This window comes from Vombatus ursinus, unplaced genomic scaffold, assembly GCF_900497805.2.
Source record: "Vombatus ursinus unplaced genomic scaffold, bare-nosed wombat genome assembly UNPS02014781.1, whole genome shotgun sequence".
In the NCBI taxonomy this organism is placed as follows: domain Eukaryota; kingdom Metazoa; phylum Chordata; class Mammalia; order Diprotodontia; family Vombatidae; genus Vombatus; species Vombatus ursinus.
Genome location: NW_020954559.1, coordinates 48817809 through 48844440, shown reverse-complemented (window position 1 = coordinate 48844440; position 26632 = coordinate 48817809). Strand labels below are relative to the sequence as shown.

At 34.9% G+C, this 26632-nt stretch overlaps 1 protein-coding gene across 2 annotated transcripts in view; it reads left to right on the top strand.

Annotated features, from left to right (window-relative positions):
* LOC114046239 (interleukin-18 receptor 1-like) overlaps window positions 1–21617 on the top strand; it is a 46993-nt gene extending 25376 nt beyond the window's left edge. The window contains exons 5-11 of one of the 2 annotated variants that reach the window (XM_027866496.1): window positions 1436–1583; window positions 3588–3650; window positions 5707–5821; window positions 10823–10962; window positions 13584–13733; window positions 18000–18158; window positions 20582–21617. In XM_027866496.1, the coding sequence (XP_027722297.1) occupies window positions 1436–1583; window positions 3588–3650; window positions 5707–5821; window positions 10823–10962; window positions 13584–13733; window positions 18000–18158; window positions 20582–20892 (1086 nt within the window). In that variant the 3' untranslated portion in view covers window positions 20893–21617. Of the gene's footprint in view, window positions 1–1435; window positions 1584–3587; window positions 3651–5706; window positions 5822–10822; window positions 10963–13583; window positions 13734–17999; window positions 18159–19701; window positions 19831–20581 lie in introns of those variants that run through there. The other variant, XM_027866497.1, reaches the window with a different exon arrangement.
* The last annotated feature ends 5015 nt before the right edge of the window (window positions 21618–26632 follow it).

The window sequence follows — 26632 nt, the reverse complement described above, 5'->3', positions numbered from 1 at the left end:
GCATTCCAAAAAACAAAACAGCAACACCTGTAGCTGGGATGAGTGCCAGAATTCAGAGGTGGACAAACCTTCAAAGTAGAGTTGTCATCTAGCATTTTTTCAGACAGTAGACTTTTGTAGACTTCTCATTCACTGGAAGAAGTGAAAATAGGATCCTTAATGAGTTGTGGTTGGAAACTCAACCTTGCTGGCTTGGATCATTGCCATTTCAAAGCTAGTCATCACTGACCCAAGGCAGGGGAGGGGTAGGTATGGTGGACTGGGGGTGGATTTCAGTTTCCTCACCTTCTACACTTTGTTTTTGTTTGCTAAAAATTGATGCAAAAAGAGTTATGGGTTTCCTTTTCCCCAGATCTTAAATGGGGTACAATTGCTTGAACACTGCAAAAGTATTATTAGAGGTGAATATATTGAATAAAAAAGGGAGGGGAAACAAATATTTACTAAGTATTAATTATATGCTAAAAACTTTACAAATATTATCTTAATTGATCCTCACAGTAAGCCTGTGGAGTAGGTGTTATTATTACCCCTTTTTACTGATGAGGATACTGAGGCAGACAGTGATTAGGTTAAGTGATCCACCCAGGATCATAAAGCTAGTAAGTATCTGAGGCTGAATTTGAACTCAGGTCTTCTTGACTCTAGGCACAGCACTCTATCGACTATACCACCTAGCTACCTCTAGTGATTTCGTAGGCTACCATCCTGTGAAATTTTTCTGACATTAGTAGTACCATTTATGTGCGTGTGTGTGTGTGTGTGTGTGTGTGTGTGACTCAGTTTTGATGCATGGCTAACACAAAAAAGGTGTTTTCTTTAACCTCCACTGTTTGCCACACTGACATGGCAAAGGATATATTTCAAAATCTCTAGAGTATGATGATACCATTAAGCAAAACAAAATACTTAAAACTACTGGCTGTGAAGAAAGGACTATTTCCTAATATTAATGATAATACCAATTATTATTATTTCAGAGATCCAATATACTCCTAGAAATAATCAGACTACTAGAACTTTTTGATTCATCATTTGCTACTTTTTATTTGGTTTTAATTTTTAAAAGGCAAAATATCTTTCATCACATAATTACAGATTGGTACTGTTGTTCAGTCATGTCCAACTCTTTGTGAACCCATTTGGGATTTTCTTGGCAAAAATATTGGAGTGGTTTACCATTTCCTTCTCCCGTTCATCTTATAAATGAGAAAATGGAATGGAGGCAAACAGGGTAAAGTGACTTGCCCAGGGTCGCACAGCTAGTAAGTGTCTGAGGCTGTGTTTGAACTCATGAAGATGTTTCTTCTTGATTCCAAGCCCAGTGTCCCATCCACTATGCCACCTAGCTGCCCAAGATTACATATGGACCTGATATTAACACTGCTTTTGCTTATGTAAAGTATTTAAAATTCTTTGTTTCATAAACATACAGGACTGTTCTCCGATTCCAGGGAATCACAAACCTTACATTAGGAAGAATGCCGTGTTGAATGATGCAGGAAATTATACTTGTATATTTTTCCTTTATAAAAATAGAAGATCATTTAATGTCACTAAAACTTTCAATGTAAAAATAAAAGGTAAGAATAATTCTGGAAAACCTAAAAGACTGAGAGTTTTTGAATAACAAGCTTGTTTTATATTTGTTTGATGGTAGTCAGAGGACCCATAGTGGACCATAGAGGAAGCAAACTTTATTTTAAGCTCTTAACTACATGGAAGAAGCAAAAGCAAAAAGCAAAAGAGTAAAGGAACATTTTTATGAATTGATACTTACCTTGTGCTGAAAATGTTCTTACTCACTGATCCTTTTGTGAATTTGAGTAAGTTAGAGCCTTAGATATAATTTACATTTAGTACTTTGAAACCTTTAATTAAATTAATTCAATTTAATAATAAATTTAATTAATTAATTAAATTAATGAAATCTTTCAGTATTGTTCGTATTTATTATTTTGTATAGCACAATGCTACTCCATTTCATTTATATATTAGCAATTGTTTAGCTATTCGCCAATTAATGAGTAATCTATCATATTTCCAGCTACTTGATAGCACAAAAAAATGGTTATGAATATTTTGATATGTGAATGAGATCCTTCTTTCTGTCTTTGATCTCTTTGAGAGATATGCCTGACAGCTGCATCTCTGGGTTGAAGAGTGTATACATTTTAGTTACTTTTTCTCCCATTTAACTCCAAATTGTTTTCCGGAATGGTTGGATCTACTTAAAGGTCCACCAACAGCATATTAGCATGCCTATCATCTTATAGCTTGTCACACTGACTAAACTGTGTCATCTTTGCCAATTTGCTGAGTGTGAGGTTAAACCTCAGAATTGTTTCAATTTGCATTTCTCTTATTATGAGTGATTGGGAAAACTCTTTTGTATTGTTGTTAATAGCTGCAATTCTTTTGAGAATTGTTGTATCTGTTGCCCAATTGTCTTTTGCGGGATGGCTCTTGATCTCATACATTTATATTCACATAGTATTTCATATGATATATACATAATATATGTGTATATACTTATTGTGCATGTGAATTCCCTTTATAATGCACGTCAGACTCTTATCAAAGATACTTGATCCAAATATTATTTCTTGCCCTCTTGACAATTTCCCTTTTTCATCCTCACTGCAGTGATTTTGTCCCTGCAAAAGATTTTTAATTTCATGTAGTTGAAATAGTCTTTTTATCTTTTGTGACCACTCCTATGTATGGTTTGTCTAAGAATTCTCTTTTTATGAAAGGTTTTGAATAGTTTTATCCTTCATATTTAGCTAAACTATCTATTGGAGATTAGCTGTGATATATAGCATAAGATGTCAGATTAATTTTTTTTCCTTTGGCAAAACTGCTTTCTAATTTTTCCAGTTTTTTTATAGTTTTTTTCTTGTTCAGTAAAGAAATCTTTTAAAAACAGTTTATGTTTTTGCATTTATTGAGCACTAGGCTATTGAGTTTGTTTCTGATTCTTGTTCATATTGTTCATATGGCTTTACCACTGAACTAATTTTCTATTTTTTAACTTGTGCTAAATGGATTAGATGATTGTTGTTAGATAGGTTATTTTATGACACAGTTTGAAGTCTAGGAGTGCTATTTCTACTTCATTTCTACTTTTATACAGCATTTCCCTTGAGATTCTAGACTAGACCCTTTCTTCATTCAAATAAATTTTGTTATTTTGTCTAGTTCTATGAAGTGACTCCTTTATGGCTTGATTACTAAAACATTAATCTATAAATTAATTTAGGTAGCATCATCATTTTTATTGTATGTGTAGGCATGTGTAACAAATATTCTGCCAGTTATTTAAGTCTTTTTAAAAAATTTCTGTAAAGGGAATTTTATAGTTTTTTTTTAATGCCTTGAGTATGTCTTGGTTATTTAACTCCTATATAACTTGTGCATTTTCTAGTTTTTATGGGATGTTATGAAAATTTGCTAAATTAAAACATGTCATAAATATGGTAAACCTATGAACTTCTAGTGTGTTGAATTTAGTTCATATACCTTAATGTATGCATCAGAAAAGCACTGTACAGAAATAATGTATTTTTTCTCTCTTAAAAAAACAGATAACACGGATATAATGCCAACACTATATGGGAACAACGTTAATTATGTCCAAGCTGAATTAGGTATATTTATAATACATATATATCCTGTATTTATATTAAAGTGGTAAGATTATATGAAGTGATGAGTTTATATCCTATATTTATATGAAAGTGGTAAGTTTATATGAAGGCAGGGAAAAGAATAGAGTTGGGTTTCAACTTTGAAATTGTTGCTGTTCAGTTGTTTCGGTCACGTCCAACTCTTTGTGACCCAATTAGGGGTTTTCTTGGCAAAGATACTGAAGTGGTTTGCCGTTTCCTTCTCTTGCTCATTTTTCAGATGAAGAAATTGGGGCAAATGAGGTTTCAAAGAATAATTAGCTAACCTTTGGCCAAATGAATTAGAATAGGTCAACTACACGGTAATGAAATGGTCAAATACCTAGGTCAGTGGTCTGTCATTGTGCTGGTGATGCTATCCTAGGGGAAGTTAAAAGTTCTCATCTTCATAGAATCTGAGAGTTGGAAGGGACCTCAGCTATTACCTAATCCAACTTGCATCAAAAAGGAAACTCCATGCTAATATATCTGAAAGTGGTCATCTAGCCTCTGCTTGAAGACTTCTAGTGATAGGGAAATCATTATCTCTTCAAGTACTCTATTCTAGTTTTGGACAGCATTAATTATTAGGGAATTTTTCCTGATATCAAATCTAAATTTACCTTTCCATAATTTCTACCCATTGTCCCTAGTTCTCCCTCTGGGGTGAAATATAATGAGCTTAATGCCTCTTCTACAGTACATTCCTATGGATATTTTGAAGACAGCCCTTATGTTCCACCTCTTGTCTCATGTCTTCTCCTTTTTAAGTTAAATATTGCCAATTCCTTCAATCACAGCCCTTCACAATCTTGGTTACACTTCTCCAGGTGCACTATAGCTCACCAATGTACTTCAACTATGGTATGTAGAATTGAACATAATATTCTAGTGTTTTAAGAGACTACCTTCATGGTGCCATTACAATTACAATTACATTTGGTTGTAAAGTTAGGAAAAACACTATGAAAATAATTATTCCATTTGGTCTTGCTACTTGAACATGGAAAATTGGTTAATCTCTGGATTCTGAATCAGACAAAAATGCATTAGTATGAGGAAGTGTTTAGAGTGCTAGACTTAGAGTTTGGAAGACCTGGCTTTAAATTTTCTGACACTACTTATATAACCATGGGCAAGGCACTTAACTGGTTTGATCCTCAGTTATTTTATCTGTGAAATAATATTAATAACAACCTCATAGATTGGTGGTGAGGCTAAAATAATATAGAACACTTTGTGAACTTTAAAATGTTATATAAATGTCAGTTGTGTGACCTGAGCAAGTTATTTAGGTGCTTAGGATCTCTATTTCCTAATCCAATAGACTGGATTATCTGAAAGGTCTGGTCTAGCTCTCAAATTCTTGGAACTGATTTTACTCTCTCTGAACAACTTTCCCAATCAATGCAGCTTGACACCTTTTCTGTAATTTATAGTCTTAAGAGAATTGTATGGGGACACTGACTGGTTAAGTGACTTGATGCTCAGGCTCACTCAGCCAGTTTGTATCAGAGCTGGGACTTGAACTCAGGCCCTTTAAAGTCTGAGGCCAGTTCTTTACCCATTATCTTTTATTTAATGAGTTGTGTTAGTTGACCTTTGAGATCTCTTCTCACTCTGATATTCTATGATTCTATAGCCTAGAATTAGAATTAAAATAGTCTATTTTACATCCTATCCTGGAAACCTAAACCACGCTTGATAGCATTATTACCATGGGATAATGTATTCTATGTTCTAAGCCATCAATTTAAAAATAAAATTTTGGATCATGCTCTATTTGTAAAGTTGGAGACAACTTAAAAATAGCCACCTAATTTGTCTCTTTCCTGAATTTAGATTTTTGTAAATCAGGTTTCTCAAAACAAGACTTGAATATTTACATTTTTAAGTGTCTAGTTCTGTATGCTTCATATATATTGGTGATGATGGTAATTTGGGCAGTATGAATCTCAATGTTGTTGGGGGGAAAACTGTAGCTTTGGGGTTCTACTAAACAGGAAATCTTTCCTTAAGGTTGTGTATCTTTTTCTAGGGAAAGAGAAAACACTCAACTGTACTGCTTTATTGAGGGATCCTACTGGTATAATTTACTGGAATGAAGAGCATGATAATGATACTAATATATATAAAGAGAAGCTAATATCCAGGTGGTATACGAGTGTACTTTATAATATGTCAAATTAATTTTTCATGTGATATTATGACTTGTGGCATGCCATTTTATTCACCAAATCAGATTAAGTACTTGACTAGTCTAATGGATTGTGCAAGAAATTACTACAGACCTTCAGACCAGAAAAAGTAGGTGGAAGACTGACCACATAAACTAGACCATACACAGAGCTGTGTTCATGAGGCAAAAATTGAAATGGTGAATAAAGTTTCTCAGTCACCCACTCATCTAGGATCATTTTGATCTGTTTATAGATTATGGTCTAAAAACAGTTATGGACATTTCAGAGCTGAAAGGGGCTTTACAGTTCTAACTCACTTCTTTTTAATTCCCTTTGGTCAGCACGAAAAACACTTAAAAGCTTGGCTTTTCCAGCAGATATCTGGGTAGCTATACAGTAGTCCACAGATTTGGGAACTTCAGGGGAATATTTTCGTAGTTCTGAACATAGAGGAATCTATTAGGGACTCTATTCTTTATTTAACATGGTACCATGGAAGAGCCCTGGGTAGCTGCATCTGCCTAAGCCAAATATAAATGTATTCTTCCTATGCTAGTCAAAGCAAACCTACTCCTGTTAAATGTTCAATGGTCTACGAGGGCCTCAGAAACAAAAGACTAAGATTACTTCAACCTCTCCCACTTCATCTTGTGTAACAATGGTCAAATAACTTACCCTGTTGAGCATCAATTTTCTTGTTTGGAGAATGAAGATAATAACATTTATGCTACCTTGCCTTCTAACTCCCAATTCCACATGGTATCTCATTAGTTGAACTGACAGAAATGATGTGTAGGAGGACGTGGAGTCAATACACCTTGGTTCAACACCCACCTCTGACTACTTACTATCTATGTGACCTTAGACAAATAATTTAAACTTTTTAGACCTCAGTTTCTTGTTTGTAAAATGAGAGAATTTGGTCAGATAGACTCTGATGGCCCCTCCAGCTCACGATTTCTGATCCTATGATTTTTGATGATGAAAATTAAAATCATGGTAGCATTTACTTTGGCATTTTTATTTTAGCATACTACAGACATTGACATCCACCTACTAGAGGTTTTCATCAGATTCTCTGAAGGAGAGAGATTCCTAAAAGTACTAAGAACACCCAAATCAAGCTATAAATCCCCAGGTTTTACCCAGGTCTTCTAGATGAATATTATTCCTTTTTCTAGTGAATATGATGGAGACAAATTGATATAATAAAATGAACATTGGGCTGAGAATCAAGAAATAGATGAGTTATTTGTTTCACATTCACTATCTGAGTGATTGAGGACTTCAATTACCCTGGCTTTAAAATAGGGGGTTAGACTAAACGGGGAAGGGGAAAAGAAGGGAATGAACATTTATATAATCCTTCATATGTACCATGCACTATGCTAAACACTTTTTACAAATATAATTTCATTGATCCTCACACCAACCCTGGGAGGTAAGTGCTGTTATTATCCCAGTTTTACAGCTGGAGAGAAAGAAATAAACAAAAGGTAAGTAACTTGCCCAGGGTCACACAGCTAGGAAGTGTCTGAGGCTGCATTAGAACACAGGTGTTTCTAACTGTAGGCACAGAGTTTCATCACTGTGCCAGATGATCTCTAGGGTCTCTTTCAGCTCTGAAATTTCAGTCTGTAATTGTATTGCTATATTTTTGATTGTATCTATAAACAGGTCAGGCTCTCACATTGAATGGGTGGGTAAGGGACTCTTCTTAATCAATTAAATTACCATTTCACTTTTTTCATAGACATAGTCCCTTGTATATCCAGTTTCTGAGTTGTCAGTGCATATAGCTGTTATTTTCTAGGAGCTTTATCTAGTGGAGCCAAATCTTTATAGTGATTGACCATAGGTGTAGCCTTTAATTTCTATTTAGCACATTCAGTTAACAGCATCATAGATCTTGAGATGGAGGAGTTCTCAGAGGACATTTGTCTAACTCCCTCATCTTAGAGATAAAGAAACCTAGGCTCTGAGTTTGGTCTTTTCAAACATCTATTATGGAAAAATTTAACTTAATATCATGTGACTTGAACATGTAAATTCAGAGGACTCAAAACCTGTTTTTTTTTTGTCTAGGTACCAACAGATTTCCCCACCAAACACCTACTTTCCTAGTTCATGGGAAATCTGACTTCTTTCTCTCACTAAAAGTTTTGTGTGGATTTCCTAATTGATGTTCTTATTTCGCTATTAGTGACAGCATATTGTGCAACTAGTAAATTCATTTACTGTATTTCATATTGCCAAAGCCTGTATTTGCCAACTCCCCTGTTGCAAAGAAAATGATGTATCAACAAATGTTCTCCCTCAACTCATATCTTTTAACATAGAATGAGGTCACAATCCATTCCCTGAAAATTATTTCCCATACAATTAGACAACACCTATTTCCTGGATCTAGTCAGTAACATGCAAATGTTACTTCAGTGATGAAAAACACATTTCTAAAAAGAATTCAAACTCAAGATTTAAATATATTGATTTTTTTTCTTTAATTTGCAGCCCAATTATGGCAGTCTAATCTATATTTTGATAAAGGAATATGGAGCGTAATACAAATTGCTATGCTACTATGTAAGAATGGAAATAAAATGGGTTCTTAAGCTTTTCAAATTAAAAGGGAAAAAATCTATTCAATGGTTCAATTGTCATCTCTACTCAGTTGAGTAATAAGCATTTACACAGCACTTACAGCATTTAGGGTTAGCAAAGCATTTTACATATGTTATCTCATTTGGCCTCACAGCAACCTTATGAGGTAGGTGCCATTGTTATCTCCATTTTATAAAGGAGAAGACTGAGGCTAGATGAGGTTAAATGACTTGTCCAGGTCCCACAGTTCTTTCGTAAAAGAGGTAGAACTGGAACTCAGATCTTCACCACCACCACCACCACCAACAACCACATCAACCCCCAAGTCTAGCATTCTATCCCTTGCGCCATCTGGCTAACAATTTCTGGAACTACTCTGGAAATAGCCGGTGAAGATCAATGATAATATTGCTTGTCAGAGGCCACAGGAGGTGTTGGTAACAAAGAGTTATTGTCAGTGGCCACTGTTCTTCCTGCCCAGTCAGCAGAGGGTTCAAGGTGGAACATAAAGAAAGCCACAAGTTGCTGAAAGGACCCATACAAAAGAGACGTTCATTACCCCAAATCATTACAAGGTTATTTTAACATGTGACTTTAACACCAGCCACCTAACCACGGCTGGTAGCATAGTGGATAGAGTGCTGGGCCTGAGTTCAAATCCAGCCCCAGACAACATACTAGCTGTGTGACTTTGGGCAAGTCATTTAACCTCTGGCTATTTCCATTTCCTCATTCAGTAAAATGGGAATAATAATAACGCCTACCTTTCAGCATCGTTGCAAGGATCAAATAAGATAATATTTGTAAAAGAGCTTAGTACAGTGCCTGGCACTTAATAGGTGCTACATAAATGCTTATTCCCTTCTGTCTTTCCCCTAACATGAAAGTGATTTTTATTGTTGTTTTGTTTTTTAAATGGGGCAAGGGGGTTAAATGACTTGCCCAGGGTCACACAGCTAGTGAGTGTTATCTGTCTGAGGTCAGATTTGAACTCAGGTCCTTCTGACTCCAAGTCCAGAACTCTATCCACTGTGCCACCTAGCTGCCCCCATGAAAGTGATTTTTTAAATAAGTTCACACACTGGAGGACAAATCCCATTGCTAATAACTCCAAAAGACGGTGTTATTTTTGTTGTTGTTCAGTTGTTTTCAGTTGTGTCCAACTCTTTGTGACAAAGATACTAGAATGGCTTTCCATTTCCTTCTCCAGCTCCTTTTACAGATGAGGAAAATGAGGGAAACAAGATTAAGTGACTTGCCCAGGGTCACATAGCTAGTAAGTGTTTTGAGCCAGATTTGAACTCAGGAAATTGAGTCTTCCATACTCCTGGCCTGGCATGCTATCCACTGAGCCACCTATCTGCCCAAGAGACAGGACATTTTCTTTTTGATGAAATTGACATATTGTTGCTCTAAATAATGGAGGCACAATGTTACACTAACCTGAGGCTCCAGGATAGAGAACCTGCCTTGGGAAATCAGAAGGCCTAAATTTAAGTCTTCCTTCTGATTCACATTGGTTTCATGATCCTGGGCAATACATGAGGTAAATCTCTAAGACTTTGGGCTGCAGAGGAAGTACCTATTTAGCATCCTTTGTACAGGGAATTTCCTTATTGGGAGTTCCTGATACCAATAAAATCATAGGTCAAAGCAAAAAAGAAAATAATAAGATTATCAGCTGGAATTTGGAAATTTTTGTTATACATGCTTTCATTGTATGCATATATGTTGCATAAGGTTTGGCCTGTTTTCTCTCATTAAGTCTTATAATTACTTCTCTGCATCATGAAAAATTCATTGGCAGCGTCTCCATATGTGGAATGATGGTATAATTCCTCTCCTAGTTAGTCCCAGACTTAGAAGTGCCCAAGTTACGAATGTAGCATATATGAAGGAAAGGCTCTTGATTTAAGATTTCCTGAAACAATTCCAAATTCAAGAAAAAAAAAGATGCATGCTTTTAAAAAGTCCTTGCAAGTCCATGTTGGTCAGATCTAAGTAGTTTCAAATTCTGTCCCTACCTGCAGTAGACCTTATTTTGGGAGAGAGGGGAACAATTAATTTTTTTTTTACATTTGATCTTTTTATATTTTCACTCTATTACCATTATCTCCCAAGGATTTTAGTCCTGAATCACTTTTTTAATATTGATCCCAAGCAATCTCTGATATCCCTTGATAGATCATTAGAGAGACTATTATTCTCTCTCACCATGTCTCCTTTTAAAATATCTATTACTGGGAGGAAATTACACAAGTGAATATAGTCAGTGCAGTTGAAGAATTGCCCATATATATAGATTATTTTATTCAAGTAATATTTTGGTAATGTTAAGCAAACACTATTACTAAATTTGAACTTCTTTTACAGTGGTTCAAATGGCAAGTTATATGTTTCCAGTCTACTGAAGATTAAAATTGTCAAAGAAGAGAATTTGAATGTTTGGTATAATTGTACCTTGGCATCTGCTGGAGTCTTGGAGACTATAGGATTCTTCTTGAAGAAGAAAGGTTTGTTAGCAAATTTTACTTCAGGAATTTGATAGTATCTTAGCTCTGGAAGGGTGTTTGTAAATCATAGTCTCAACCACTACATTTTACCAATAGGGAAACTAAGAACAGAAAAGATAGTTATTTGCCACACAGCTAGTTAATACCACAACTGATACTAGAATCCAGACCTCTTTGCTTTCCATTATAACAAGCAGGTAATTCTTTATATCAGATGAAGAAATAGAAAGAAAAATGCTTTTCATTTCATTCTGTTTTCTATTTCTGATACAGAAACTAGCGACCAGAGCTAAGAATTGAGAGTCTAATGTAGGCTTTGGAGGTGATTGAAATCAGTTTGTGTGAAATTGAGGGGCATCTTCTTCTGTCTTTCTTCCTCAGCTCCTCTTTACCTTTAGATGAATAAAGTAAGATTTAGGGCCAAATGGTGGGGCATGAAAATTTAAAATTAGTAATAATTTCTGACTCCCAAGTCTCTTTTCATTGACACAGGTTTAGAGTCCTTGAACTTATCTCTTCCTTCCTTCCTTCCTTCCTTCCTTCCTTCTTTCCTTCCTTCCTTCTTTCTTTCCTTCCTTCCTTCCTTCTTTCTTTCTTTCCTTCCTTCCAATATTTATTGAGTGCCCAACATGTATGAATCACTATGCTAGGCACATGATCAATTGTCTTCTCACATGGTTGCGCTGAATAGGTGTTTCTCAGTAGAAGACTACCACAACCTTCATGCCTGCAGTCAGTTACCCAGGGCTTAACTTGGAAGGACTAGAGCAGGCATTGCACTTCCTGCTGCCACCCTAGGCTGTGAAATTCCCAGGAAGAAAGATGCAAAGGAAGTTGGGATCAGAGGAAAGGCAGATTTGTTAGGAAGATGAGGATGGGCGAGGTGCTGAGAGGAACTTGAAAAGTTAAGAGGCAGTGGCTTTCTCATGGACAGAACTCCCTAGGGGTCTACAATCACTTACAGCTCAACAATCTTCCTTACTTGAAAATACATCACTTTAAACCAGGGGTGGGGAACCTGTGGCCTTCTAGGTCCTCAAGTACGGCCTTTTGACTGAATCTAAACTACACAGAGCAAATCCCCTTAATAAAAGAATTTGTTCTGTAAAACTTGGACCCAGTCAAAAGTCTGCACAGGACCTAGAAGGCCACAGGTTCCCCATCCCTGCAAACCAAAGGAATACTGGATGAATTATGAAACTCTCGACCACAATTATTTTTCTTCATGAGGATACAAGTACATCAAACACTTCATCCACAAGCATTTATATATACATATATGTGTGTGTGTATACATGTACATGTACATACACATATATACACATATATATAGATAATGTACATATTGCTTCCTAGCTGGAGGTGTGAAAGTCCTTTATCATTTTCATGTCCAGTTGATTTTTGCTTGACTCATCAATGCACAGTACCCTAGCGGAGAGGCCAAGAGATGAGAGGGTCTAAGAAGTGAGCCCAAGGGGTTGCTGCTGCTGCTGCTGTTCTTTTTCACTTCTTTTTCTGCCTTTCCTCCTGCTCCCAGTCCCCCAACCTCCACTGCCTTCAGTGCTTCTGCCACCACCAGTTTTCCTCTTGCTTGCCCCTTCAATACGAGGTCACCAATTATCGAGGAAAGGCGAGAGGGGAAGCTCCTTCTGCTCCAACGAGGAGGTCTGGATGGTGGCGAAGTAGGCATGAGGAATATAGTGAAAGCAAGATGTTTAGTCCTGTAAAAGGTCCAGAGATAAATAGACTTGGCCTTAACTAGACAGGTCCCTTACTTAACAACCACAGTCATTTCTGTATTGTTTTAATAGCTAATTATATTAGAACATCTGTGGTTGTTTGCTTTATTTATTTATATTAAATCTTATTTTAATTGATACTTTGCTTTTATATCACCTTCATCTTTTTTCTTTTTTTTAAACTTTCATTTCTTTTTAAAATGCCTTTTTTTCAATTAATAAAAAATTATTTTCCTCCCATCTCCTCCCAAACACTGAGGGAAAAAAAAGAAAGAAAAAGAAAAGCAAAACCTTGGTGACAAATATGCAAAGTCAAGCAAAACAAATTCCCACATTGGTTATGTCCAAAAAATATTTGTTTCAATATGCATCCTAAGTCCGTCACCTCCATGACAGAAGGTGTGCAGTCTGTTTTATCTCTGAAATCGTGATGGTCAGCTATATTAATGAAGAGTTCTTAAATGAAAGGCTATAATTAAGAATCCTGCTAGAGAACTGGACTTTCCCCCAACTTTAAGGGCACTGTTGGCACTGGAATAATAGCTGTGTCCCTGAGTTTATAGCTGCATTATTTCCAAATGCTTCTCCTTTCATTTCTCCTTTTTCCTCCCACATTAAGTTTCTACCCTTAAAGGTGTCATGATTTAAAATGCTTCCATACAACTACTTCAAGGCTCAAAATAAATATTTGCACAGATTTTGCACTGAAAAACAGTGACATGTATCCCATTTTGCCTTCAAGGGAGAACATTTTACTGAGCCAAAGGGGTAAATGCTTGAGTTTGTAAATCTGTAATGGGAGTGGATGACATTAAAGAGGCTGGATAATTAAATTTTTAATTTAAAAAAATAATAATTTTTTTCTTTCTCTTTTTTCCCCAGAAGGTGCTGCTGATGTTTCCAGACACATTTTCATTATTGTCCTTGTATCTTCAGCTGCATTCATCTTTCTAGTGATTATGTGTGTCATTTATAGAATTGATATACTTTTATGTTACAGGGACCTCATTAGAAGAGATGAGACTTTAACAGGTAAACTTTATCGCTTTACTGGGCTTTCTTTTCTTGTCTCATATATATACTCCGTTCTCAAATGAGAAGTTAGTGTGCATTTAATTGTATTGCATTGTTATGACATAATATTTGTTGTTAGATATAATAGTAAAGAGGGTTGTAGGGCTAAACAATACCTCCCATTATCTGAGGTGACACTTTGAATTACCTTAGCACTCAATGAGTTTTTACTGTGCTCTCTTCCAGTTTTCGAAATGTTATCTAGAAACTCTGCTCTGGTTGTTCTATAGTTATTTGTCTGTCTGTTTTGTCCCCTTCAAAGATGTGGGAACCTCCTCAAAAATAGGTCTTTTTCTTTTGTATGTGCTGTGCAGTGTTATATTCTTAATAAATATTTGTTGAATTAAGCTGAATTGCTGTTGATTATTTTGGCCTGGCAAGAGGAGCAACATTGGGTAATGGAAGGAACATTATATACAGAGTCACAAAACCTCAGTTATTTCTAGTATTAGCTCTTTCCCTCCCTAGTGTGTGACATCAGGCAAATCATTTGTCATTTTGAACCCAAGTTTACTCGTTTGCAATATGAAGGATGAGCACTAAATGACTTGGGGGGCAGAGGATAGAGTGCTGGATCTGGAGACTGGAAGTCATGAGTTCAAATCCAGACCATACACTTACTAGCCATGTGACCCTTGTCAAGTCACTTAAACTTTGTCTGATTCAGTTTTCTCTTCAGTAAAACAAGAATAATCATAGCCCAAGGTTTTTTTGTAAAGATAAAATGAAATAATATTTGTAATGTACTTTGTAAACTTTAAAGTATTATATTTATGATGTTGATTAGTCATTTTCAGTCATGTCCAACTCTTTGTGACACCCTTTTGGGGTTTTCTTGGCAAAGATACTACTGGAGTGGTTTGCCATTTCCTTCTCCAACTTGTTTTACAGATGAGTAAACTAAGGCAAACAGCATTAAGTGACTTGCCCAGGGTCACGCAGCTAGTAAGTACAGACTGGATTTGAGCTCAGGTCTTCTTGACTCCTGACCCAGTGCTCTATCCACTGTGCCAACCAGCTGCCAGAGTCTGATTCTATGACCCTAAAATTATGTAGGATAAGGTAATTATAATCTGTTGGATTTATGGAGATTAAAAAAAATAACACTGTGAGAACAAAAAAGCTCATAAGCTTGGTTGTGAGATGCATGGCTTTCTGGTGAAGAGAAGCTGTAGCAAACTGTGAGAAATCTATTATATTTACAATTTGGCTTTTATAAAGGACCCAAACAAAGTCCAGCAATTTAAACAGCCTCCTCTGTTTTTGAAACAAGTATTTTCTAGGTATTTTGGATCTGAGTTGGAAATATTCTTAACTAAGTTTTTCTGCTCATTTTTCTCAAGCTGGACAATTCATAGAAATGCTTATTTGGGTGTTTATTTTAAATGATCAGACTGTATCATAGAATATTTGTACATTTTTTAAAATTATGTTTTTGTTTTTTGGGGATTTATTTTTGCTAGTAGGACCAATGAAATATATGGGACCATTTGATTTTTTAAGGTGCAATAAACTTAGGAACAGATGGTCCTTTGGGAGAGTGGGCATTACAGATGTAATTCCAAAATGAAAAGTTCAGCAATTTTGATGAATGGAAAATTGCTGGTTAATTCATTATTCTGTCTTCTACACAAGTAGTCCTCCAAAGCAGCTGTGTCTTATTTAGTATAAGCCAATTAGAGTAGGTAGGTAGGGAAGTAGTTAAACAGGAAGAAATGAGAAATGAAACCTTGTTAAACAGAACTGCTCAAAATATCCCTGGGAGTAAACATTTATTTTAGGAAATTTTAAAAGTCCATAACACATACACACATAACTCATCTGCTAATAACTCTATAAAGCATATGATTTGACTAAAATTCAGTATTCATAGAATAATTTTTAAAACATTATATATTTGCTCCAGGATAGACTATTAACATATTGCTAAATTGTGGTTGTATACACACTAATGTCAGATGTGTTCATTTGTTGGTTTGAATCTATCTTAGTTTATTTATTACAACCTACCTCTATTGAAAATGTGCTTAAACTGTGCAATTATATGTGCTTTTATATATGTCTTCTGTTTCAAGATCCAGCTTTACTCCATAATCTGTTATGATGGCACATCTCAGAAAGTTAGAATCTTATTCTAAAAAATTATTTTTCACCATAGGAAAATAACAGTTCACAATAGTGATTCCCTGTTTTAGTTCAAAGGCCCTAACATAGATTAAAATAAGGAATGTGGGATAGTATATAAAAGAAAATTTACTATGAGTCTTCAGTAATCATACAAAGGTAAAGTAGGAAACAATTTCATCCTGAAGCTGGTGAGACTGAAAGATATTTAAGATAAGTGTGACGGGAATTGGTTGGAGAGAAAATAGCATGCTGACAGGTATAAATGTTTCTTATCTGTAAAATGAAAGGGTCCTTTCCAACTTCAACATTTTATGAGTTCAAGCACAGCTTGTTGAGGTGATGAATTATGCTACTGGAATATTTTATATTAAAAATCTGACCAAAAAACACAATAGTCTTCAGGTACGACTTGCTAAATGGTTTAGTACTAATGGATTAGTACTAATGGATTAGTAAGGTAACTCTTAAAAGAATACTGAATTCTCTCCTACAATTCCATTTGTGCCAGTTATATGTCCTCTTAGCCATCAAAATGAGACCATTCTCATATTCCCATCCCTTGTAATACTTTCTTCCTCTACTAATTTATATCCATCATGTCCTTTGAGGCATGACTTAAAACTTAGGTCTTCTAGGATGCATTCCATAATCTCCCACTCTGAACATATTTTCTTTCTGTCTCATTAACATTCATGGCTTTTCAATTTTTGTCATGTTACTTTGCACATGCTGTTATGTTGCTTTGTGATTGTTATTATTTCATTGTTGTATGTTTTGTCTCTTCAACTAGATTGGAAGATCCTAGAAGTTTGGAGTATCTTCTAATTTGGAAGGGTATCCTATGCAATATTATGCAAAGAGTCCTTTTTTTTTTAAACTAACACTTTCTCAGTTTTCCCCTTTGTTCCATGAGCAGCAAACAATTACATCCTTGTGGACCCAATAGGGGTAGTGTTATTGTCAGTGAGTAATGCTTTTCTCTATGCCAGAAGAAGCTTTCTTATTAAAAGGTAATGACAAATCAAGGAGTATGTTATATTAATGTCTTGTACACCCCTTTCTAGTATAGACTCCTCAATCTTTATTTTTTTTCTATCCCTTGAGTATATCCATCACTTGAAGTGTTATTTAGATTGGTCACAGAGATAAATCAAATCCAAGGTCAGACATTCCTGCTATCATGTAACAAAGAAATGATTGGTTACCTTCCTTCATTATCAACTCATGGGAATATTAGTTAGCTTGTCAGCCATTTGCTGTGATTTAACTTTTTCTTGTATGTGTGACATCCCTACAGTTCGATTTTAAGGTCTTCAATTCCCAGAGCAACTTATACTTCTTTCCCTTTCCCTTTCTCGTGGCTTCGGGGCTATAGCTGAAAAGTTTGGATTCAGTCAAAGGGCCACACTTGAGGACCTAGAGGGCCACATGTGGCCTCAAGGCTGCAGGTTCCCTACCCCTGCACTGTCTAACACAATGCTAGGCACATAATAGGCACTTAGTAATAACTAATAGCAGAGTAGGCATTCACTAAGTACTTGTTGATTGATCCCTACCTGATATTATACTCAGTAAATGATTACGGCTAAAATTTATTACAGAAATTCAACAAATGTATCTCCTTAGAGGAGAAAATGACATATGTGAGGTGTATGCTAAAGCAAATATTTTTCTGCTCTTTGATTATGATCTTTTGGTAGTTTTTATATATTAGTTATCTAAGTTCAGAAAAAATTTTAGCCATAAAAATGTTTTATTATATATTATATATGTGTATATAGAAAAAATTATGTATGTGTGTATATATACATATCTGATATATGTATGTGTATATATATATACATATGTGTGTACATATATATATATATATGAGATAAAACCTCCTAATATGCATTTCCATTCAAGTTTCCTTAAAATGCATTAATATGACAGGGAGTGCTCTATTTCTTAGCTGGATATCTGTTAAAACTGATATTATAACTTTTTCAAGTGATATCTAGGCATAATTAATATTTTGAACATTTTCTTCAAATTATGGTATGGATCAAATTTGATTTACATATCCAATCAGTTAAGAGAAAAATTTTTTCCCCTTAGATGGAAAAGAGTATGATGCATTTGTGTCTTACCTGAAAGACTGCCAACCAGATAATGGAGATGAGCACAAGTTTGCTCTAGAGATTTTACCTGAAGCCTTGGAAAAACATTTTGGCTATAAATTATGCATATTTGAAAGGGATATAATTCCTGGAGGAGGTAAGCAAAAAGAATTTAGGGTTGGAAACCAGTGAAGGTGTTTTCTGTCTAAATAAAAGATAAAGGGACAAAAGTAGTTATGACATAGTGTTTTAACCTTGTAAATGACTGCTTTTTTCTTGTCTTTTCTAAAAAAGAAAAAAAAAAAGGAACAGCACACAGAAACCTTCGGTATCTGTGCTTTTATTTTAGGTTTACCCAGCAGCTAAACACATGTTAATTGTGGTAGCCCTGGTAACTTCCTTTCTAAGAATCTGTTTATTTTCTGTGTTTCGCACATTTCTCTGAAACTGTGGGGTGGGCATACTGTTTTTAAGATCAATTTTGATATTAAACTAATCAAATTCCTTTGATCTAGAAAGTCAGAATCCTGTTCCTATTTTGATGAAACATTTTGTGTGACAAAAGCAGTTCCCCCTATTAAGAAACTAACCACTATGCAATTTGTACAAGTGATATCCTTCCAAAAAATATTTACTTGTCTTTACAAAGACAAAGCTTCAGCTGACAAAAAAATAAAGCAAATTGGCGAGTTGGTAGTGGATAAGTATAAGAAATGATCATTACCTCTTTATTCATGAATTTTTGGAGAGGTTCATCATCCAATTGACCAGAAAGTGATGAATTTTTCAGTTGTAGGGATTACGGAGTGGCTGTGATCTATGTCAGTAAGAGTACCTACATCAATGAATTTTGCGTGTGTGTGTGTGTGTGTGTATGTGTGTGTGTGTAAGGGTAATTTTTTGCTGGCATGAGTGCAGAGCAAAAGTTGAGTTGGACAAAGCCCCATCCAGTCTTTACCTAGCTGCCATGATTTGCATGGGTCATAACTGGCATTACAGGAGTGGAAAGGCATTAAAAAGAATTTTCACCTGCAAATTCAAGTGTTTAGATTGAAAGAACCCAACAGTAGGAGGAGGAGGAGAAAAGCAATTTTTCAACCTCTGCCTCTCACCAAAACTGAAATAGCTTATTCTTCCCTTGATTCTTTCATTCATTCTTCAGTTCATTTGCTTATTTTTAAGTAGCCAGAAAATGTCATTTCTGAATAAAATATACTTAATCAAACCACATAATTAAGAAGAAAAATTCCACCCCACACATATTCTTGTACACTCTCCTAATGGTTAACTCATACTACTAGTGAAAGAGGAGACAGAGGAAAAATATAGGACTGGGGTTACTCATAGGGCAGAGCTGCTCATCTCCTCTGATGACGTCACAATTCTGTTTTCTGCCACTCTCAGCAGGTGTCTGCTGATTTAGTGCTCAGCGGTTGGGTTTTTCTTTCAGTGCTGGTCTTTAGCTGCGATGTGGGTTCTTTGCTACACCACAGCTACAGAATCTTAGCTCTAAAAAGCTCAGATGATTTCCAGAGATGGCAACCCACAACAACTAATTGCCCCTAGCTAACTAGCTAGAAAAGCCTTCAGGCATTCAATGCTCTGTTTTGAACTGCTTTTTCCCTGCTGTTATTTGTGGTTTCTTTCAGTGTGAAATTGTATTTGATTTAGAGTTAAGAAAACTATTTTCAACTTCTTAGCAATCTCATGATGCCAAGCATGATCCATGCACATCAGAAGGGCTGAGTGAGGAAGGATCAAAGGGTTGATGTCCTAGGTATACCCTTTTGTTCTACGTTCTTGTCATCAAGAAAAATCACTGTTTTCTTTATACACAGGTGTGTATTATACATTATATTTATTGAGTGACATTTGAGAGGCACCATGGCTTAGTGGGTAGACAGCTAGCTGCCCTTAGAGCTGCCTGAGTTCAAATCTTCCCTTTGGCATTTACTGACACTGTGACCATGAGCAGATCACTTAAACTCTTAGTAGTCTAGGCAACTTTCTAAGACTATATGATGCAGAGAAATTAACTACCTGTATTGGTAGAGGCAGTTTTCTAAGTTGAGAGTTCTCTATATCAAATCGTGGGTCTAATCTCTATATTTGTGGAATGAGAGCACTGGACTTAAAATTCAGATACTGAATTTGTAACCTTCCTTAGACTCATAATGATTATGTTAACTTGGGCAAGTCATGTTATTTTTCTACATTCAGTTTCCTTAACTATAAAACTGAGATAATACTTGTACTATCTCCCTTATGTGGTGGTTTTGAAGAAAACATTTTATAAATTCAAATATTATGTAAATGTGAGGTTATTATAATGCAGAAAAGATGAATTTTAAATAGGTCTGACAAAATTATTTTTTAGTCTTGTTTTCTATTTGGGAATAACTTTTTAGTCTCATTTTCTATATGGGAATAATGCTATGACTTCCAAGAAGACACCCTAATTTTATAAGGTCCACAAATAGATTAAGCTATATTACTCCTCTTTAAAAGATTTTTGGATGATTGCAATTTCCTGGCTATCCTTTTAGCTACTCTAACCAAATATACATTTTTAATTATCAGCTATTGTTGATGACATCCACTCATTGATTAAAAAAAGCAGAAGGCTAATCATTGTCCTGAGTGAAAATTACATGTGTGATAAAGTCAGATATGAACTTGAAAGTGGACTCCATGAAGCACTGGTGGAAAGAAAAATTAAAATAATCTTAATCGAATTCACACCTATTAGTGACTTTACATTCTTGCCACAGTCCTTGGAGCTTCTGAAATCTCACAGGATTTTAAAGTGGAAGGCAAATAAGTCTCTTTCTTACAACTCAAGATTTTGGAAGAATCTTCGATACTTGATGCCTGCCAAAATTGCCAAGTGAATTGTTTTTTTCTTCAGATCCCTTGGGAAATGAATCATTGCCCATTCTTCCAAAGGTTTAGTCTTCAAGAGGACCATGCCAAGTAGCTGGTTTTAAAGACATCATGAGACTATGTAATGAAAGACTTAAATGAAAATCTCCTGTCTTCATTTCAGCAAACTGAAGAGTTCATTTGAAATAAATCTTATTTTGGAATCGGTACAAACCTCTTCCTCTTCATCATTGTGAGAGTGACCTAAATGAAGTTCTCTTTCCTCTCCCTTTTTGCTTTGTCCTGACCTTATGTATTGCTTACAGTCCCCAGAGAAGGATGGATATACTTTGAAGCATGTTGTACTTGCTTGAGTGTAGATCCTTAGTTTTGAATGCTAAGAATCCCATTGGATTGAGTGGTTCCTATTAAAAAGAGAGACATGAACATTTCATGTAGATTGAGGTAGATGCCTTCACTCTCTCTCAATAACTGTCTACTTCTCCTCAGTGCTTATGTGAAATATCTTAGACCAGAAGGAAGGGGAAAATGACAAATATGGCTTGCAAAGTTAAGGAAGGCCTTAACCTTCTGAATATGTATCTTGCTGGCCGAATATTCTGCTTACCACCAATTCATCTTATTTCATACTGGGTTTCCACTATTCCAGTAAGGCATTACTAATCTGAGATCAAATCTGGACTCTGACACTTACTAGCTGTGTGACTAGTTAAGTCAGTTAACCTTGTTTGCCTCAGTTCCTTATCTATAAACTGAGTTGGAGAAGGAAATGGCAAACCTCTCCAGTATCTTTGCCAAGAAAACCCCAAATGAGGTCACAGATAGAAGGATACATCTCAAACAACTGAACAACAGAAAAATCCTTAAAAATTTCTTTAAAACTGCCTTAAGAACCTTGTCATCTGTTTGTATGGAAAACATACAGAATTATGCGGTTTATCATTTGTAATAAATTAAAAACTTGTTTATTCTATATCAGCTTTTCTACAGGTGTGGTCCCCAAGTTCCCTTGGGGTCCCCAACCCCTTTTCAGGTGGTCTGTGAGGTCAAAATTATTTTCACAATAATACTAAAGCATTATTTGCCTATTTAGAATACTCTTCCTTTTTTCAACTATGTATTGTGTGAGGCCAGATTTTCTTCAAGGACTTCAACTAAAACAATATATTAAAGCACCCTGAATACAGCAGCAGATATGAGAATCCACCTGTCTTCTATTAAGCACACATTAAAGAGATTTATAGAAATATATTTTTTAAAGTTACTCTTATTTTGGGGTAAGTATTATTTTTCAAAAGAACAATATTTCTGCTAATATGTAATGGGTTCATCATGGTTATTTTAAAATGAATTAATAAATAATTTAAAATTTGATTAATTTTAATTTGTAATATAGGTGTCAATTGATATAATTCAATAAACAAAAGCTCTTTGGGGTCCTCAATAATTTTCAAGAAATTAAAGGTATCCTGATATAAAAGGTATGAAAATTGCTGGCCTATATTAATTTCACTTATATTTAGGGATGGGTCAGAAGCCACATGGGTTCACCAGTGGGGTTTTTTTGTGTGTTTTTCTTTTTAAGGAAGATTTATGTAATTCTAAGCAGGATGATAAGATTGATATGCACCTACTGCCAATACTTACTATCAAGTCTTTGGTATAGATTAAAACAGGGGTTCTTAACCTTTTCAGTGTCATAGACCCTTTGGGCAGTCTGTTGAGGCTTGTGAACCCTTCTCAGAATAATGTGGTGGTATTGTTTTTAATTGAATAAAACGTTTAATTTCAGTTAGGAGATCAGTAAAAATAAAGATGTAACTTTTTCCCATCCAAGTTCCTGGATTCCCTGAAAGGTATCCATGGTTAAGAATGGGTAAAAGAATAGGTGGACTAAAGTGAAATCTGATAAGGTTAAGGAAGGAAGTCATTAAAGTCTGCAAGGTGAGCTGTGGAAATTTGCTCCAACTTCGGGAGAAATGATGGCAGGTATATTTTGACACTGAAGGAATGACTAAGGTAATTTCTAAATAAATGAAATAATGAAAATACGGTAAGGCCTACTACACGATCATTTCAGTAGTCTTACCTGTCAATAAGTAACATCCAGTTGTTCAGGAGATTAATGTATAATTGTTGCTAACCTATGACCTACAACTGAAATTCTGGGTTCACATTAACTGGGTCTAAATATTGAGAAATCTTATTAGGTATCTCTTCATTTGCCTCATGGCTCACCCAAGGTTTTCCTTGAGAACATTGATTTGTTTTAGCCATACCCAGGCTTTTCCCTGGGAATATCAGAATTTGGTTATATGTCTAGGTCTCTGATAAAAAGGAAAAGGGCCCTCAGTAGGTACTCAGATAGGCAAAACATCCTTCAGTAGCACTTCTCTGGATTCAGGGCTTAGGGCATGGAGGATGTAAGGGCACAACACAAGGGAAAGAACTCAGGGTTGTTAAAGAGTCAAACAATCCCGCTCTATGGCACCTATACATATAGTATTACCTTAGCTACCCTATCCCCACAAATAGGGAAAAGAACTCAGAGTCACTGGAGAGTAGAGTCCCCTTTTCTAAGATTTACACAGTTCAAGAAACTCACTGTACCAGTAAAGAGCAAGGTCCAGGTTTACTCCTCCATGTTATGATTCCACCTCTTTCTGACTCTCATTTTTAGCATCTACTTTGTCCAATAATTTCTTTTCTAGGTTCAGGAAGATTAGTCTAGGAAACTAATGCATATGGCTTCCTAGAGCACATGGTTTTCTGGAATGGCATGTTGTCTGGGTGGCTGTCTCTGGAGGAAAGAGAACCTATTTGTGTCTGAACAATTTTTCTTTACAACCTCCTGACTATTATTCTCCTATCTATCTAGCTTTCCACTTTAAGGCCCAAATCTGAGTTTATGGCCCAGATTTATGAATTGAAAATTGAATCCTTAGTGTGGTATGAATGGGGCCACCTAGGACAGTACAAAGAATTAACGATTTATTAAGAGTTAACCCCATTAGCAGAATTTCACTTCTTGCTTAAGAGACATTAATAATGCCACAATAAAGCCCTTATCAGTAGGGTCCTTAGGGTTCTGAGCAATGTCTATGTAATAAGAACAGCTCACATTTATATGGCATTTTATAAAACACTTTTATCCCAACAACCCTGTGAGGCAAAGTACATTTACATTACATTATTTATTCTTTCATTTATATACATATTTACATGTATACACACATATACATATATTTGTATATATTTCTTACTTTCAGAAGAGAAAAACAAGGCTCACAGATGGGAATGGCCTTGATAAAAATTACACATTTAGTAAGTGGCAGTCTTGGAACTCAAACTCAGGTCTTCTGACTTCAAATACAATACTCTTTCTATTATACTTCACTACTTTTTTCAGGTTTAAATATATCTACAAATATTGAATCAGTCATACCCTACCAACTTAGGGACAAAATGTGACTATGACAAAAATCTAGGAAAATTTAGTGAGGGAATGTGGTAAAGTGGAAAGAACACTGAATTTGGAATCATAGGACCTAAGTTCAAATCCTGACTTAAAACCTTTGTGACTTGAGCAACTTACTTAAATTCTGTGGGCCTTATTCTCTCCATCCATAAATGAGGGGATTAGATTGCAAAATTTCAAAATACTTAAGGTAAATATTTATAAATGCTTATATCAATAAAACAGAGAAAGAACAGACCAATGATTTAGGCATGCAACTAATAAAACTAAGAAAATGACCAATTAAAAAATCTTCTAACACCAAAATCCTGAAAATCAAAGGAGAGATTAACAAGGCTGAAAGTTTAAAAAGTTGAATAAAATTAGAAGCTAGTTTTAATTAAAAAAAAAGATAAACCTTTGGTTAATTTGTTTGAAAAAGAGAGAGAAGAAAACAATTACCAGTATCAAAAATTAAAATGGTGAATGCACAATCAAAGAAGAAGAAATTAAAACAATTATTAGGAGTATTTTGCCCAATTATATGCCAACAAAACTGACAATCTAAATGAAATGGAAGAAATTGAACAAGCCATTAGTGAGCTCCCTTAGGAAAAAACAAAACAAAACAAAACAAAATTTAGGGCAAGATGGATTTTACAAGTGAATTCTACCAAGCCTCTAAGGAATGACCAATTCCAATGCTACATAAACTATTAAAAAACATAGATATAGAAGTCCTAACAAATTTCTTCCATGACACAAATATGATTTTAACACCTAAACCAAGGAGAATAAAAACAAAAAGAAAACTATAGACCAATTTCTCTAATGAATATTGAAGCAAAAAATTTAAATGAAATACTAGCAAGGAGATTACAGCAACATCATACAAGGATCATACAGATGGGACTTATACCAGGAATACAAGGTTGGTTAAACATTAGGAAAACTATAAACATGATTGACTGTGTAATAACAAAAACAACAAAAATACATGATGTTATCAGTAGATGAAGAAAAAACTTTCAGCAAAATATAGTACCTATTCCTATTTAAAAAAAATACTTGAAAGCATAGGAATAAATGGAGTTTTTCTTAAAATGATGAATAGTTCTATCAAAAACAAAAAGTAAACAGAATTTGTGATAGAGATAAACTAGAAGCCTTCCCAATAAGATCAGGGGAGAAGCAAAGATGTCCATTTTCACCGTTATTATTCAACATTGTGCTAGAAATACTAGTTATAGTAAAAAGATAAGAAAAAATGAAGAAATAATAGGTAACAATAAAACAAAACTGTTAATTTTTGCAGATTATATTATGTTATACTTAGAGAACTCTAGAGAATCAACAACATAAAACATGAAACAACAGCTTTAGTGTAGTTGCAGAATCTAAAATAAACCCATATGAATCATTAGCATTTCTATATATTTCCAACAGAATCCAGCATTTTGCTGATTTGCAGATTTATATGAGCTAATACAAAGTGAAGTGAGCAGAACTAGGAGAACATTGTACACAGTAACAGCAATTTTGTAATGATAATCAATTGTAAAAGACTTAACACTGATTAAGACAATGATCCACAACAATTTCGATGAAAAATGCTATTCACCCCCAGAGAGAGAACTTCAGGAGTTCTCTTTGAATACAGATTGAAGCATAGTTTTCCACTTTATTTTTGTTGCTTTTTCACTCACAACATGGCTATAATGGAAATATGTTTTGTATGACTTATAATTTTTTTTAAATCTCTAAAGTCCCTTCCTGCTTTAGATCTATGGGATGATGATGATGATGATGATGATAATGCATTTTCATAGACCTGGTTAATAATTTCAGATGGAATTTCTTTAAATGAGGGAAATATAAAGTGTTAAAGTTTATGCAGAGAAAGGTTTTCCCTTTTGTATTTACTATATAAGAAATTTTGAAGTTAAATATCTTTGGCTAAATTCAAACCTAAATGTAGTTCTATTTGAACTTCCCATGTTTGTCATACGTTTGGATGTGATTCTTAGCAAAGTGCTAGCCAGATTCATTCATTCTTAAGACAATGGATTACAACAGGTACATTCTGTTACATGATATTTTGTTACTTTTTTCTTTGGTACATAGATTTTTAAAAACAAATAAAATGAACTACTGGATTTTGTGTATTTTGACTTTTTAAAGTCTGAGATCTTTGATTTTCTCCTCAAAATCACAGTCACAGAAAGTGTTACGGTTGGAAAGGACTTTAGGATCATTTAATATAGTCTTCTTATTTTTAAGATGAGGAAACT